Raw genomic sequence first — 14,898 nt, 5'->3', positions numbered from 1 at the left:
GTTATACGAGCAATCATCTTACACCCCCGAGATGATCAAGTTATACGAGCAATCATCTTACGCACCCGAGTGGATCAGGTAATACGAGCAATCATCTTACAGCCCCGAGTGGATCAGGTTATACGAGCAATCATCTTACGCGCCCGAGATGATCAAGTTATACGAGCAATCATCTTACAGCCCCGAGTGGCTCAGGTTATACGAGCAATCATCTTACACCCCCGAGATGATCAAGTTATACGAGCAATCATCTTACGCGCCCGAGTGGATCAGGTAATACGAGCAATCATCTTACACCCCCGAGTGGATCAGGTAATACTAGCAATCGTCTTACGCGCCCGAGATGATCAATTTATACGAGCAATCATCTTACGCGCCCGAGTGGATCAGGTTATACGGGCGATCATCTTACGCGCCCGAGATGATCAAGTTATACGAGCGATCATCTTACGCGCCAGAGTGGATCAGGTAATACGAACAATCATCTTACGCACCCGAGATGATCAAGTTATACGGGCAATCATCTTACGCGCCTGAGTGGATCAGGTAATACGAGCAATCATCCAACGCGCCAGAGTGGATCAGGTAATACGAGCAATCATCTTACACCCCAGAGTGGATCAGGTAATACGAACAATCATCTTACGCGCCCGAGATGATCAAGTTGTACGGGCGATCATCTTACGCGCCAGAGTGGATCAGGTAATACGAGCAATAATCCAACGCGCCAGAGTGGATCAGGTAATACGAGCGATCATTTTACACCCCCGAGTGGATCAGGTAATACGAGCAATCATCTTATGCGCCCGAGATGATCAGGTAATACGAGCGATCATCTTACGCGCCCGAGTGGATCAGGTAATACGAGCAATCATCCAACGCGCCAGAGTGGATCAGGTTACACAAGCAATCATCTTACGCGAGATGATCAGGTTACACAAGGAATCATCTTACACCCCCGAGTGGATCAGGTTACACAAGCAATCATCTTACGCGCCCGAGTGGATCAGGTAATACGAGCAATCATCTAACGCGCCCGAGATGATCAGGTTACACAAGCAATCATCTTACGCGCCCGAGATGATCAGGTAATACGAGCGATCATCTTACGCGCCCGAGTGGATCAGGTAATACGAGCAATCATCTTACGCGCCCGAGATGATCAAGTTTTACGGGCGATCATCTTACGCGCCCGAGTGGATCAGGTAATACGAGCGATCATCTTACACCCCCGAGTGGATCAGGTAATACGAGCAATCATCTTACGCGCCCGAGATGAGCAAGTTTTACGAGCAATCATCTTACGCGCCCGAGTGGATCAGGTAATACGAGCAATTATCTTACACCCCCGAGATGATCAAGTAATACGAGCAATCATCTTACACCCCGAGTGGATCAGGTAATACGAGCAATCATCTTACGCACCCGAGCTGATAACGTTATACGGGCGATCATCTTACGCACCCGAGATGATCAAGTTATACGAGCAATCATCTTACGCGACCGAGTGGATCAAGTAATACGAGCAATTATCTTACGCGCCCGAATGGATCAAGTTATACGAACAAATATCTTACGCGCCCGAGTGGATCAAGTTATATGGGCAATTATCTTACGCGCCCGAGATGATCAAGTTATACGAGCATAGGGTTTAGCAAGTTATACGAGCAATTATCTTACGCGCATAAAGTTTAGCAAGTTATACGAGCAATCATCTTACGCGCATAGAGTTTAGCAAGTTATACGAGCAATCATCTTACGCGCATAGAGTTTAGCAAGATATACGAGCAATTATCTTACGCGCATAGAATTTAGCAAGTTATACGAGCAATCATCTTACGCGCATAGAGTTTAGCAAGATATACGAGCAATTATCTTACGCGCATAGAGTTTAGCAAGTTATACGAGCAATCATCTTACGCGCATAGAGTTTAGCAAGTTATACGATCGATTAACTTGCCATATTTTCAACGGGCGTATCGTATGGTTTATCGTTCGACGTTTTATTGACGTAGTCAAAAGGCATTCGTATATAAAACCACATAATTACGATTGTTACTACAAAACTCAATTGTTGTGCTTACTTAGGAGTGGTATGACCTTCAACAAGATGGCCCCAATACATTTAATTGTACGGTCGATTTTCTACCTGCTTGTATGGAAGTCTTCTTTTTGTCCAGTATTTTTATAGAACTTTGACGTTTTATTTTCCAGGGGTTTGTCAACTGCTAATGGCGGCGTGCTATCAATATGGATTGTAGTTTGTTCCTCCAGGGTTCGATTAAGTATGTCATACGCACGGACTCTAACTGTAACACTGTCACCTAAGAGAACACAAAATACATTTGCCATTTTTTTTTTAAGTAACAAAGTTAGCGTGTAGCGTCTTGGCCGCTCATGGCAGTTGATGCACACGAGGAATATAAAATTCAAAAATAAGAAAATGTTAATATTTAGCAGATATAATCTTCGTGATATCATATTGTACGTTATACGCACATGCTGCATGTACATTTAAGATCATTTCTAAAAAAACTAGTTGCTACTCACAATTGCTTCTTTCAAAAGCTTGTATAGTTTGTATTGGGGATAAAGAATACTCAGAAGTGTATTTATTAGCTTTAAGAATATACCATTGTCAACAAAGATGTTGAGAGAAATTGACTGCTGTAGATTGGCGTTGTTCCATATAAACTGTTCTTCAGATTGATGTGTTTGCAGTGCGTATTCAAACTTGACGATTCCAAGAACATTAGGGATCCGTTCTTTGGTTCGTGCGCCCTCTGTGTCATCATAAGAGTCAAATACAAACCTACAATTACGAATACAATACTCATACAACACGATCCATGACAAACAGTAATTGGTATCTAAGTTAATTTGATGCAATCATAAAAATGACGTAATAGTTTTCTGTGGCGGCAGCCATGGTTTGGCGTATTTTTAAGGTCAATGAAACTTTTAAGGTAGTCGAAGCTTCTTATTTTAAATAACAGGCTTGATGGGATGCCAAGAAAAAGACTCTTGATAATTTTGAAAATTACAATAAGACTCATTTCCGCTGTTGCAGCTCATATAAATATGCAGATATGACTTAAAATATTGAATACATAAGTATCACATCAAGTCAAACTAGAGGGATTTCAAATGTTCAAGTTGTTCACTTACTTTGCAACGTTACGGACACCAATTTTCTCCATGTCACTAAACTGTGTTGGGAACTTCTTTATTCGATTCAGGAGTCGTCCATTATGATGCAGCTTATTCATGAAGAAGTTCGTCCAGTCTACCCTCACCGCTGTAATATATTCATTTGTTATCAAATGCCACAAATGGCACATAAAATATATTGCTTCATTTCGAAAGAGATAAAGACTCTTTATTTATTAATTGCTTAAAACTAATAATCATTAGTAAATTTCGACACCCATGAAAGGCTAAATTTCATCGAGTTTGTACTCGAGGTTGATTTTTGTACTGCTCTAAATCCGGGAGTATTTTACCGTTAAGACGTTAAGCTTATAAAATACAAGTACAAGGGGACGCAATGTTTGTCATAAGTCTGTGCATTAGTAACCGTTTTAAAGAACACTGCATTACACATTACATGTGAATGTTCTTTCTGTCTGTATAGCTATTTCAACAACGTATGCTCTGACCATGAGCCCTTCAGTGGCGGATCTATGATTTGACGTTAGAGGGAGCGTAACCTAGGGGCGTAAGCTTTTTTAAGCCCCCACATTAAAACTGACATTTTTGGGGTTTAAAATGCCAGCCGGGATTGCGGGTTCTCACTCAAGAGAAGTTTTACAATTTCTGGTCCAAAATGTTGCATTTTGTCGTATTTTACAACTTGTTTTCCTATATATGTCATATTGTGTATGAACAGTGTTGTTGGACATGCTCTGCTTCTCCTACAACAATCGTTTATGGATTTTCTAGGTCATTTCTAATGTCATCTCCAAGTTACACTCAACCACTTGACAGATCCGTAAAGAGACTACACACAATTTTATCAGACACGAAACACAAGAAATGCGAGCCCATTTTGACTCGTTTGCTGTTACAGAGCGTTGCATTTTGATAAATTTATTTGTGGAACTAAACCATGACATTTGCTTGTTCTTATTTACATTTAAGGTGCATATGATAACATGTTTATTACAATTTGGGCTTTCAAATAGCCTGGTTGTATGAGGCCCTTTTAAGAATAACGTTAAATTGTGATGCATGGAGACCACAAGTTTGGTATACGTTATAAGTTATTGCTAGCTGGTTACTTATAAGTCAAATAAAGGAAGCTCAAAAAACAAACTTATTGTTTGTGTGTTTTTATTCTTTAGTTCAATTGGAAATCGATGTGAATGCACCTATTTTGCTATCATTCAATAAAGCTTATTGTTGTACTAATCTTATAATCTGTATGATTTCAACATGTTTGCCCTCTATACACCATTTCAAGTGATACAAATATGTTTCGGGTCGCCTGGCAGCAATAGTGCACCTATGTTGTATCTGATATCCTACATGGACTTACTGTTTGTTTTCGACTGCCACTTATAACCAGTCTCTGGTGTGGCGGTTGTTATGTGAACACCAAGCAGGTTGCTAGGGTTAGTTGTTACTGTGGAATCTGGATCGTACAGAGCAAACCGTCTGGCAATGATTGAGTTGTTGGCATTGTCACGCACCTCCATCAAAATGCTGAAACGATGTTAAAATTTAAATGTCTTTAAAGGGACTGTCTCACGTATGATAAAATAGCGAAAAAAAAGAAAATTGTCAAAAACTGGCATAAACTTGGCATCGATGTGTACAATGCATTGAAACATACTAACTGAAGTACTACATAGTTTACAATTTATTTAAGTTTAGCAGTTATTTCATATGTTTCCATTAAAAAAAAGACTGGGTATGTCTACCAGGTAGAATTCATTCCTTATGCGTGATTGGCTAGTCGGTGTTATCACGTGATATTACCGAGGTAGGTGTATAGCTTAATTATGTCACCCGATTAGAATAAGCCTTTGTAGCGCAGTGAGTAAGACGCTGGACTACAATTTTGGCGATGCGGGTTTGAACCCTATCTCCGACACATTTCTTTTTACATTTTGGTACTTTTTTACAATTATGATATCAAAGCGTAACACATTCTTTTAGATAATTGTCCTGAGATTCGTTGCAGAAAAAAACTTTTTTTGGTGTCAATCTGTGGCACAGTCCCTTTAAAGAAACTATTGTAAATGAAGCAAAACAAATGTAGGAAAAACACTTATTGTATATTTGTTGTCTCAAAGTTTACTTCAGGCGTTGATTGAACATGCCTAACCTAAAAATACAAAAACAATCAGAAACACATGTGTTTCTGTGTTTCTGTATGATAGATAAACCTTGTCACCACTTGCGTAAACTCATGCAGTTGAGCTTGATTGCAAACTAGTCTATACAATTTACACTGGATTGCTTTCCCTTGGAACAAAACCAGTACAGAACCCAACTGCTCTGTTTATAATTATATGTTTCAGTTTCGGGCCAGTTATTTCTCTTAAATTGTAATCTCTTACCTGTACATCCCAGGCTCAGTTGGCGTGAATGAAAAAGTATGAAGGACCTGTGAGTTTCTTCCGCCTTCATGATTAACGTATCCTTCCGCCATTGGTTCTACTGGGTTGGTTTCTGTTAATTCCTGAGTGGCATCTTTCGTTTCTAGCTTATGAAGCTCAAGGTAATACATTCCAACACCCGCTGTGTAGATGTCAGAATCCTCCCAGCCTTTCCATTCCAAACGAATTGGTCTCTGAAAAGATTGTTCAACCGCCCACAATATTAACTATGCAATGCACAAGACATTGTCAAAGATAGACCATATTACCATCTTAGGTGTTCACTCAAACAAAGTATGTTCTCCTAGTTGATGTCTTCTCTAGAATATACTGATTTCATTTTACCAGGTCAAATTGTGCAAATAAAACAAGGCATCGGGAAGCTGATATAATTCGCGATTGTTTTCTTCTCTAGATACTAGAACATTGCTACTACTTGAAAGACCACACATTGTGAGAAAACACATATCTTTGTCACTAAATCAACTTATTCTCAATGACTCAATTTCAGGGCCATTGGACGAAATATGAGCTTATTTGCACATGAGTTCGTATGTTACTCGGCCCTCTACGACTATTTTTCAAAAGATTGGAAAATATATGGCTTTACGTACATTTGTAAATTCCTCCGTTACCCGTAATGGAGTTGCTTCTGTGGGACAGACAACTTTTGAGTAGTTACTGCTGCAATGATGAGCTGGTTCAAAATCGAACTTGAACTCCATCTGAAACAAATAATGAGTATTGTGTGAAAAGAGTCTTCTTACAGTCTTAACATATATTGACAGCGATCGATACTGACTTACTGTGATATGTTACGTATGTTCAGGTTGCCTTGTAACGTTGTTTCTCTCGCGTTTGGTGTCTGTTATGTCTTGATCCTTGCGCATTTCAACAAGACTGTCATTATTGTGTTTTATTTTGTAAAAATATATTACATCTTAAATCAATACATCTTTAGCTTTCGCTTATTGTCACGTGATATGCGTGACGTCAGTGATTACAGTATAACAAAGGGACGTAACCGTTCCGTGGTGGTTTGGAGTTTGCGCTTCACCACTTCGCCATTTATATCTTTTTACGACATCACTTGTTATCGACAGTAGTCAAAAGTTAAAGTTAAAAATTATTAACGTGAGTTATAAATACAACTACAATCAATTCTACAATCATACATGTTTCAGGTATGATTCACCCCTCAGATATTCCCTCGTTAATAATTGGTTGTTGTAAGTCATTTGACGATAACCGCCGCTTCTCGCCGTCAATGTAACCTTCATTCTGCAAAGAAAGAAATGGAGGAGCATTGATTTAATACGGAAGACCGAAGGATTAAGTATACATGTATATGTACAAGAGAAGCAGCAATTGGTTTAGAAGAGTATGGTTCATCGGAATAATATATAAAATCATAAACCATTAATTGTTTTAACTTTATTGAATACATTTGATATTTGTTATAATCATCCATTCAGAGGTAAACGTTTAAAACGAGGTGTTTAATATACTTACTTGTCCCCGTGTTCTATAAGTGTTTTGAACTTCTCATATCGAATTGTGCAGTTGAACAATTGTTCGGGGCCATTTTGGGATACTCCAGGACAGGTGAAGTCATATTTTCCCCTGTCACCGGCACTCACTGCAGGGTAACATACTTAGAATCAAAACATGAAAGTGTTGGTAAGAGCAGTTACATGTATTATTTACTTCTTTTAGTTATTCATTCTTAATTAGTGTAATACTTTCGCAGCGAAGAATGTCTAACCAAGCATCATTACGATAAAAAAGTGATTAAATAAAACAAATACCGCCTTCGCAAACTGTGTAAACACAGAAATGGAAAATGCATAACTTATGAAATAAAAACGCTAAAACACCAAACAACTAAAGGGCATACATTTTTTAGACCATACTTCACCCTCCAAACGTAAAATTGTACAAGTTTTCTTAGGACAAAAAAGGTAAAGGCTGAACATCAACTTAATTCCTCTGACCGAAGCCCCTGTGACTTTTTAATGTTTCCATTGAAACAAGAAGTGTCCTAAGTTCTGCATTTTCCATTGTCTCTACAGTTTACCAAATGGAGACTCCTGTGCTGCATTTTGGCCGTGGATAGCAATACTTTAAAAATGTGTAACTGTTGCTGGGGGACTTTGAAGGATTGACGTGAGAAAACATCCGATGCAAGCATTTTAAGCATAAGAAGACCAGTGTTATAATTTATGGAATGCCCTTCATGCTTTATTTGTTTTTGTAATCAGGTTCGATCCAGTTCAGCAAGATTGATTGTGTATTCGTGTAAATTGCAATGGGTCGGTAGCTTTTAAGTGAATAAGGTGTTTACCCTTGCCATTTTCATTGTAATTGGTTGTAACATTTCTATATGCATGAATGTCGTACTCACTGTTCAAATAATTATACACCATGACGTTCACTTCAGCCCCTATGATGCCATACTCAAATGAATGGACGTATGTAGGCCTTTCTGGCATTTGAGAAGGTTCCACATAGCGAGTTTCGAATTCGAACGACAGATAGTTGAATGTTTGCTGGTTGCTCCAAACGATAGTGTTGCTCAGGGTTTCATCCGTGGCGTCAAGTAGGAAGTTGTAGAGATCTTCGTTGCTCGTGTCCCGTCTATACGATATGATCGTGGTAGAACGACCAATGAAAGGCTTGTTCGTGGTGTCAACTACATAATATGATACGGTTAGTCGCATGTTGTCGTAATTTTGTAATAGCAATTATGGATGACTAGATGTACGTCTCATGAAAGGATTTTAACAAGGAAGTCTTTATTGAAATGTCGTACCTCTTGAATTGAGAGTACAGCTGATCAGATTTCGATCAGGGGGATAAAATTACTGATTTTATACGGGTTTAAGCAGCAGGTTCACCCCACACCAGCTTATATAATGCCTTGAAACTTCTCACAAACAATGAGCATTCTTGATATATATATATACAAGGAATTGAACCTCCCAAGGGAAACATTGCTTTAGTAATATTATTTTACTAATAAGCTGAAAAATATATTTTTTTATTTTCTACTTATTTCATACTAGACACATTTTCGCTGGATTGTGATGGAAGCTGGTAACTTATGCTCGAATCCATTTCCTTGGTAAAGCTAGTATTTGTGTGTCCATTTAGTCATTTTGAGCACAAAGGTTTCTTTCGATTTTTAATCCTATATATAATCTATTGACAAGGGATTTAAAAACGATTGTGTAATCCTGACACGGAATCGCAAAGCGAAAATACGCATGCATCAGTACCTCCATCAGCCAAAAGACATATATAACACGATAGAAATCATTAAAATAACATAAATTACTCACTTGCATGGGCATTTCTTACTAGTTCATGCTTAACAAGAGCACAATATACCGATTTTTCACAAAGTACTTTTAATTTGTCAAGATCGCCATTTTATGTGTTGGCAGTCATCGACCAATGAAATCGCTGGATGAGCTCAGGTATTAAAATGGCCGAAAACTCCCGGAACAAATCATGGTTGGTGACTTTCGCAACGTTTAGTGGCAGTTTTCATTCCTAAACAACGTATATAGTGGTCAGATTTAAAACTTGTGTATCATCACTGACCTAGTCATTCTAAAATGCCGTCCAGGCTTTTTTAATGATGGTTTGCCAGGCTAACCATCATTTAAAAAAAGCCTGGACGGCATTTTAGAATGACTAATCACTGACCTAGATATATTTTGCGTACAGCAGTGAACATTACATAAATTTAATAAGGTCAATTCATAGTTTTGGATTTTTGTCCAAATGCAACACTCGATTAATTTTGAAAGATAACTCAATGCTATGTTGATTTAGGTTATAAGAAATTTTATTTAAAAAAATCAACACTTTCACTGTTATACATCGTTTATTTCATTTTTTGAGAAATGTGTGTTCAACCCCTTGTCAATGGATTACATATAGGGTAAAACAATCGAGAGAAACCCTTGTGGTTTTGAGATTACTTGATCGAACCAAAGAACTCCCCGATAAGAGTCGAACAGTTATACCCCATTCAGAACTCTCAACCATGACTTTGTAACACTGAATTATCAAAGCACGTAAAGTAACTACTGTCTTATATCGCCTGCACACGAGAACTTTCACTAAATTCATCTTACAATGATAATTGTCCTATTGCATAAGTTTTGCTTGTTTCAAAAAGAAAATTAATCTGATCAAACAGAAAGGGCAATGCAATTTAATAAGGAGTGATTGTCAAACCTACTTTTCATACATCCGGGCTCTGTCAGTATAGCCTCTGTCGTTTTATTGAATCCTTCTGTACAGCTGCATTTGTTGCTATCGTAGCAGTCGCCAGGGTAGCATGGATGGTCTCGTGAACATATCACTGGGGAGAGGATTATTCGTTTCAATATCATCAAAAAAGAGTGTCTTAAAGCAAACTCAACATTTTCGTCTGCTTTTTCTTCCAACAAGGGCAATTACTCAACACTACTTAATAAAAGCCAGAATTATAGGCCTTGCTACACGTAAGCAAAATATCTGATGCAAAACGTGTACCAAGTTTCATATAAATCACTTGATGAACGATTCTTGACTTTAAGGCAAGTTTTTTGCCCCACGACGACGCCGGCGCAAATGACACTGACACTGACACCTAGGCTTCTACAATACCTCTACATTTTTCCGAGAAATATTAATATAAACACAAACGCACCATAGCATGCACCTCAAGTAACAAACCTGCGACTTTGAATTTTCTCTTTTAAACACACATATAGAATCAAATGTTATTCAATTGAATATATATATCGTCTAATTCACCAATTCAACCATAAAATGCACACATAAGACGGTTGTGAAGAAGAAATTAATACGTACCTGTAGCGCAATATGGTCCATTTGCTAACCCCTTGCAATCGCAAATGTTTGGTTGAATACATTCTCCGGCATTCATACACCTTGGACTGCAGATTGCTGGAGAAAAAATATATGAAAATATACCAACTTATTAATGCATCTGACATATGTCGCGAGCTGTCGAACAAAAATCATTTTAAGAATTCAGGAAATGTTGTTAATGCTAGCGTCACAATTGCTAAATTCCGCCGGCCGATTTTAGACATCAGCAGAGTCGTGATGTTGGCTGCCGCCGGTCGATATTTTACACATCGCTGAGAGCAGTCACATATAACTGCCAACAAAATGCCGCCTGTCGGCGGCAGTTGGTTTCAAAGGCTCGCGGGAAACGTGACACCCCAAAATATCCGGCAAGTGGCAGTTAGGTGACAGGGCGGCGGCAGCTAGAATTAAACTGCCACCGCCCTGCGACCTGGCGGGGGACAGCCCATTTACAACTGCCGCCTGCCGGCGATTGAGCGATCTAGCTGCCACCGCTCTGCGCCCGCCCGATAATCTGACGGTGGCAGGCCGATTTCCGGTTGATATATAAATCATACCTTGTGGTCTTGATTTCTCACAGTTGTAAAAGTTGGAACATCACAATATGCGGTCGAAGGTCAGTGTTAATAAGGGAAAGGGCAAGGCGCCAGCCCCGAAGAGAAAAATACAGGAAGGAAAACGAGATTGAGGCTGAACCAAATGAAAATATTCAGGACGAAGACGCTATTCTTAAGTCTCTTAGTCGATCTGGTGCAATTAAGAACGCCATGGGAACTGTTATGTATGGTAATAGTCAATTCATTATAAACTAATGTCTGGTAGTCTGAAATCGGCGGATCGCAGTCCTGCCACCTACCGACATTGACTGCCGCCTCCCAGCCTCCGCGCTGCCACCGGCCGATATATTGAAATCGGGCGGTGGCATGTCGGTGGCAGAGCGGTGGCAGGCCGGGTGCTGGAGAGTGGCAGTTAGTTTCTAGCAGTCACCGGCCGATTTTTGTAGACTCTTGAGGTCTCGATCGCGGCGGAAAAATTGCCCCGCGCCCCGCCTGCCACTTGCCTGCCACCGCGCGAACAAAAAATGCGCCCGCCCTGCCACCTGCCGATTTGCAAAAATAGAAAAAATCGCCACGACGTCGCCAGAAATTTTAGCTTTTTCTTAAAATCTCAGCTGCTTGCTGGCAACGTCTAAAATGCCGACTGCCGCCGGCCGATCGTAACTGCCGCAGTCCTGCCACCGGCCGATATTTAGTGAAAACTGGCATTTACAACGTCGGCCGGTGTAACGTTGTAAAGTGACCCCCATAGAATAATGACCCCCCGGTCATTATTTTATATAAAATAATGACCCCCGGTCATTATTTTATATAAAATATTGACCGGGGGGTCATTATATTATGACTGGGGGGTCATTATATTATGACTCCTCACACGTAGAAAAATGACCCCTCACGTAGAAATGTGACCCCCTATAGAATAAGGACCCCCCCCCCCAATCCAAACCTTGACCTAACCTATCTAAGGTACACTTGCACAACATAATTATCTTCATCCATAGACATCGGAGGAGAGATGGCACCCGTCCGTGCATGCGTCCATACTGCACGTTTTTTTTTGACCGCAGTTAGATGGAATTGATCCAAGCTTCAGGGATTACCACTACCGATGCCTATTTGTGTGGAAAGAAAAAATGGTTAAAGTCTCCGACCGAGAATCACTTGCCCCTCACCGTTGTGAGTTCGACGCCTACCAGGGTCGTGTATGGGTGACAGGCATACAAACTGTGCGCTGCTCAGTTTATCATTTAAAACATAGGCGATGGACTGCATAGGAACGTTCCATCAACAAAATACGCAACTACTTGTTGTAATTTACGGCCTGTTTGAATATCAACAATCAAAAATATTTATAATCACAGAACTAGCTAGTTTTCAGGGGGCGAGGGTGGCTGGATTTCAATCTAGTATCGTTGGACTTCTTACCAGAACTCGTCTAATCCTGATCTGATGTAACATACTTCGATAGCTTCCTCGCCTAAGAATCGAATCTGTGCAACTGGATTAGGAGTCAACTATATAAACCTCTCTGCGATTGAAATTAAATAATTATTAATTATACAAGCAGAATCACTGTAAGTGCACTGTAAGTGACAAGTGTTTGTTAGTGATTTGAATCATTTTCGTAGTCATCAAAGTTGTATAGTGATTAAACGTCCCACACAGATTAATGGAACTAGCAATGATGAATGACTTAAAAATATTATCCCTTTTTTCTTTTCATGACCATTCGAAAAGTGGTTTTAGAAATCATTTAGCACAAAAAGGATAAGCAATTCATGCAAAAGATCTGAGTTACAGGTTAATTACAGCAACCTCTTATTATCATAAATGTTCTTTCTTCCCCAGGACTGTGTACCATTGGAACAACCTACCACTTACTGTTGCCCTCCTCCCTACCCCTGAGCAGTTCAGTGCAGCTATATTTAAGAAATGAACGCCTTCTCGCGTCGGTTCACGATTATATGAATACAACAAGTCTCGTGCATAGTTCGTAAACCCCGAAGGGGTTTACGTTAACTATGCACGCTACTTGTTGTATTCATATACCCGTTGAACTATAGCGAGAAGGCGTTCATTTCTTATATTTATATTATCATTTATATTATTTCTACTTATATCAAAAGAATAATAGTCGATTTATTGGATTATCTTCTAAGAAAATCGATTGCATCTTATTAACACGACGATCGCGTCCGTTATTCGGAAGAGCGGTGGCCAGCCCATATGACGTCACGGAGACTTGTTTATTTCGTATGTGCCAATCAGATTGCGTGACGAAATATCTCGCTCATTTTTTGAAGGAATTTAACATTAACTTGAGATATATTTTAACCTTAATTAGAAGACGTGTCGCGCACACCACCCAGATCCGCTCGTCAAAGGTCAAGGTCACACTTGGAGTCGGCGCAAAATCCGTGTCCGGAGCATAACTTCTATATGGATGGAGGGATTTTAATATAATTTGGCATAAATGTTCTCCATGGCAAGGCGGTGTGTCGCGCGAAAAAATTATGTCTCTGTGGCAAAGGTCAAGGTCACACTTAGAGGTCAAATGTCAAATAACAAGTTCAAGGTTACATAGACCTTAAAACTGAAAACGGTTTCCGCTCAATAACTTAATTATTGTTCAACCTTCAGCTGCCAAACCTGATAGGATGATCACCCATATTGAGTAAATGACCCCTATTGTTTTTGGGGTCACAATATCAAAGGTCAAGGTCATTATCATTCTTTCATCTTCACAAATGTCCATTATGAATCTTTCTGTGAAAATTTAAACCTACAAAGCGGGCTCGACATCTGCCCGTGGGCATGCAGAATGTATTTCTAGTTAACCCTTTTAAACATTCTTTTAAATCTTTTTAAACTACTCTTTAAACCTTCTTGCGATTTTGACGCGCAACCATGTCTACGTCCCCGGGGGTGTTTGACATTACCGGAAGACAGACAGACAGACGGACGGACGGACAAACGGACAGACGGACGGACATACTTCTAATTTTGACCTAATATGACTCAGTTTTAAACTCACTCGAATTAACTAGCATTCTGACCAAATTTTATAAAGATTCATATAAAAATGTGGCCTCTAGAGTGTTTTTACTTTTGTGTGAATATAGATACGGGTCTTGGTAGCATTATCGTTGAATTTGCTAGATCTGATTTTATCACATGACATCGCTTGTTTTTCATGTAATATAATCATTACGAATTTCTTTATATTTAACACGTGTAATATAACTTTGACGTGACTCATTTCCGCCAATACATTCCATATAGAAAAAAGGCGTGAAAAGCGTGCGTACTCATAGCGTTAAAAAGGGTTTATTTTATATGTTTTATTTTTATGTTTTAAGTCATGTGATAAAACGAATCTCACATTCGTTGTCAAAAAATATAATATTTTATTAAACTCGTTCAAGAAAATGTTATAAAGCTCGCCCGAGGCTCGCTATGTAACATTTTCTTGAGCTCGTTTAATAAAATCTTATATCATATGACAACTCATGTGAGATCCTATATATCCGTGGTTCGGGAGTGTTGTTCGGTATATAATAAGGACAATTTCATAAACGAAAGGACTTTTTATTTAAAACTGTATGGAATATAGAGGCGAATCCAACAAAACGTCCCAGGGTGTTGACCTGTGCTTTGGTAAAACTACATGTCACATATGTTTATATCTTAAGCTATTATTTTAGTTAGTAAATCACACAAGGTATATTTAGCACGCATTGTTATGCTCATCAGATGCAATATGTTAAACCAAATTTAGCATAAATTGTATCGTTCTCCACTGAGTTGTTGATTTATTCTTGCACGTGTCACTTATCAATTAAGTATGT

The 14,898-nt window shown here is 39.2% G+C and overlaps 1 protein-coding gene across 1 annotated transcript in view; it reads right to left on the bottom strand.

Annotated features, from left to right (window-relative positions):
- LOC128230732 (uncharacterized) overlaps nt 1-14,898 on the bottom strand; it is a 75,072-nt gene that overhangs the window by 19,507 nt on the left and 40,667 nt on the right. Inside the window, exons 4-14 of the mRNA XM_052943180.1 lie at nt 10,473-10,568; nt 9,856-9,978; nt 8,008-8,295; nt 7,116-7,242; nt 6,779-6,884; nt 6,218-6,328; nt 5,565-5,797; nt 4,538-4,704; nt 3,169-3,298; nt 2,634-2,812; nt 2,150-2,324 (exon numbers count right to left, since the gene is read on the bottom strand). Of these exons, the coding sequence (XP_052799140.1) occupies nt 2,150-2,324; nt 2,634-2,812; nt 3,169-3,298; nt 4,538-4,704; nt 5,565-5,797; nt 6,218-6,328; nt 6,779-6,884; nt 7,116-7,242; nt 8,008-8,295; nt 9,856-9,978; nt 10,473-10,568 (1,735 nt within the window). The remainder of the gene's footprint in view (nt 1-2,149; nt 2,325-2,633; nt 2,813-3,168; nt 3,299-4,537; nt 4,705-5,564; nt 5,798-6,217; nt 6,329-6,778; nt 6,885-7,115; nt 7,243-8,007; nt 8,296-9,855; nt 9,979-10,472; nt 10,569-14,898) is intronic.

The sequence above is a fragment of the Mya arenaria genome, chromosome 1 (assembly GCF_026914265.1).
Source record: "Mya arenaria isolate MELC-2E11 chromosome 1, ASM2691426v1".
NCBI lineage: Eukaryota > Metazoa > Mollusca > Bivalvia > Myida > Myidae > Mya > Mya arenaria.
The sequence above is the reverse complement of the archived record's forward strand: the minus strand, read 5'-3'. Positions and strand labels throughout refer to the sequence as shown.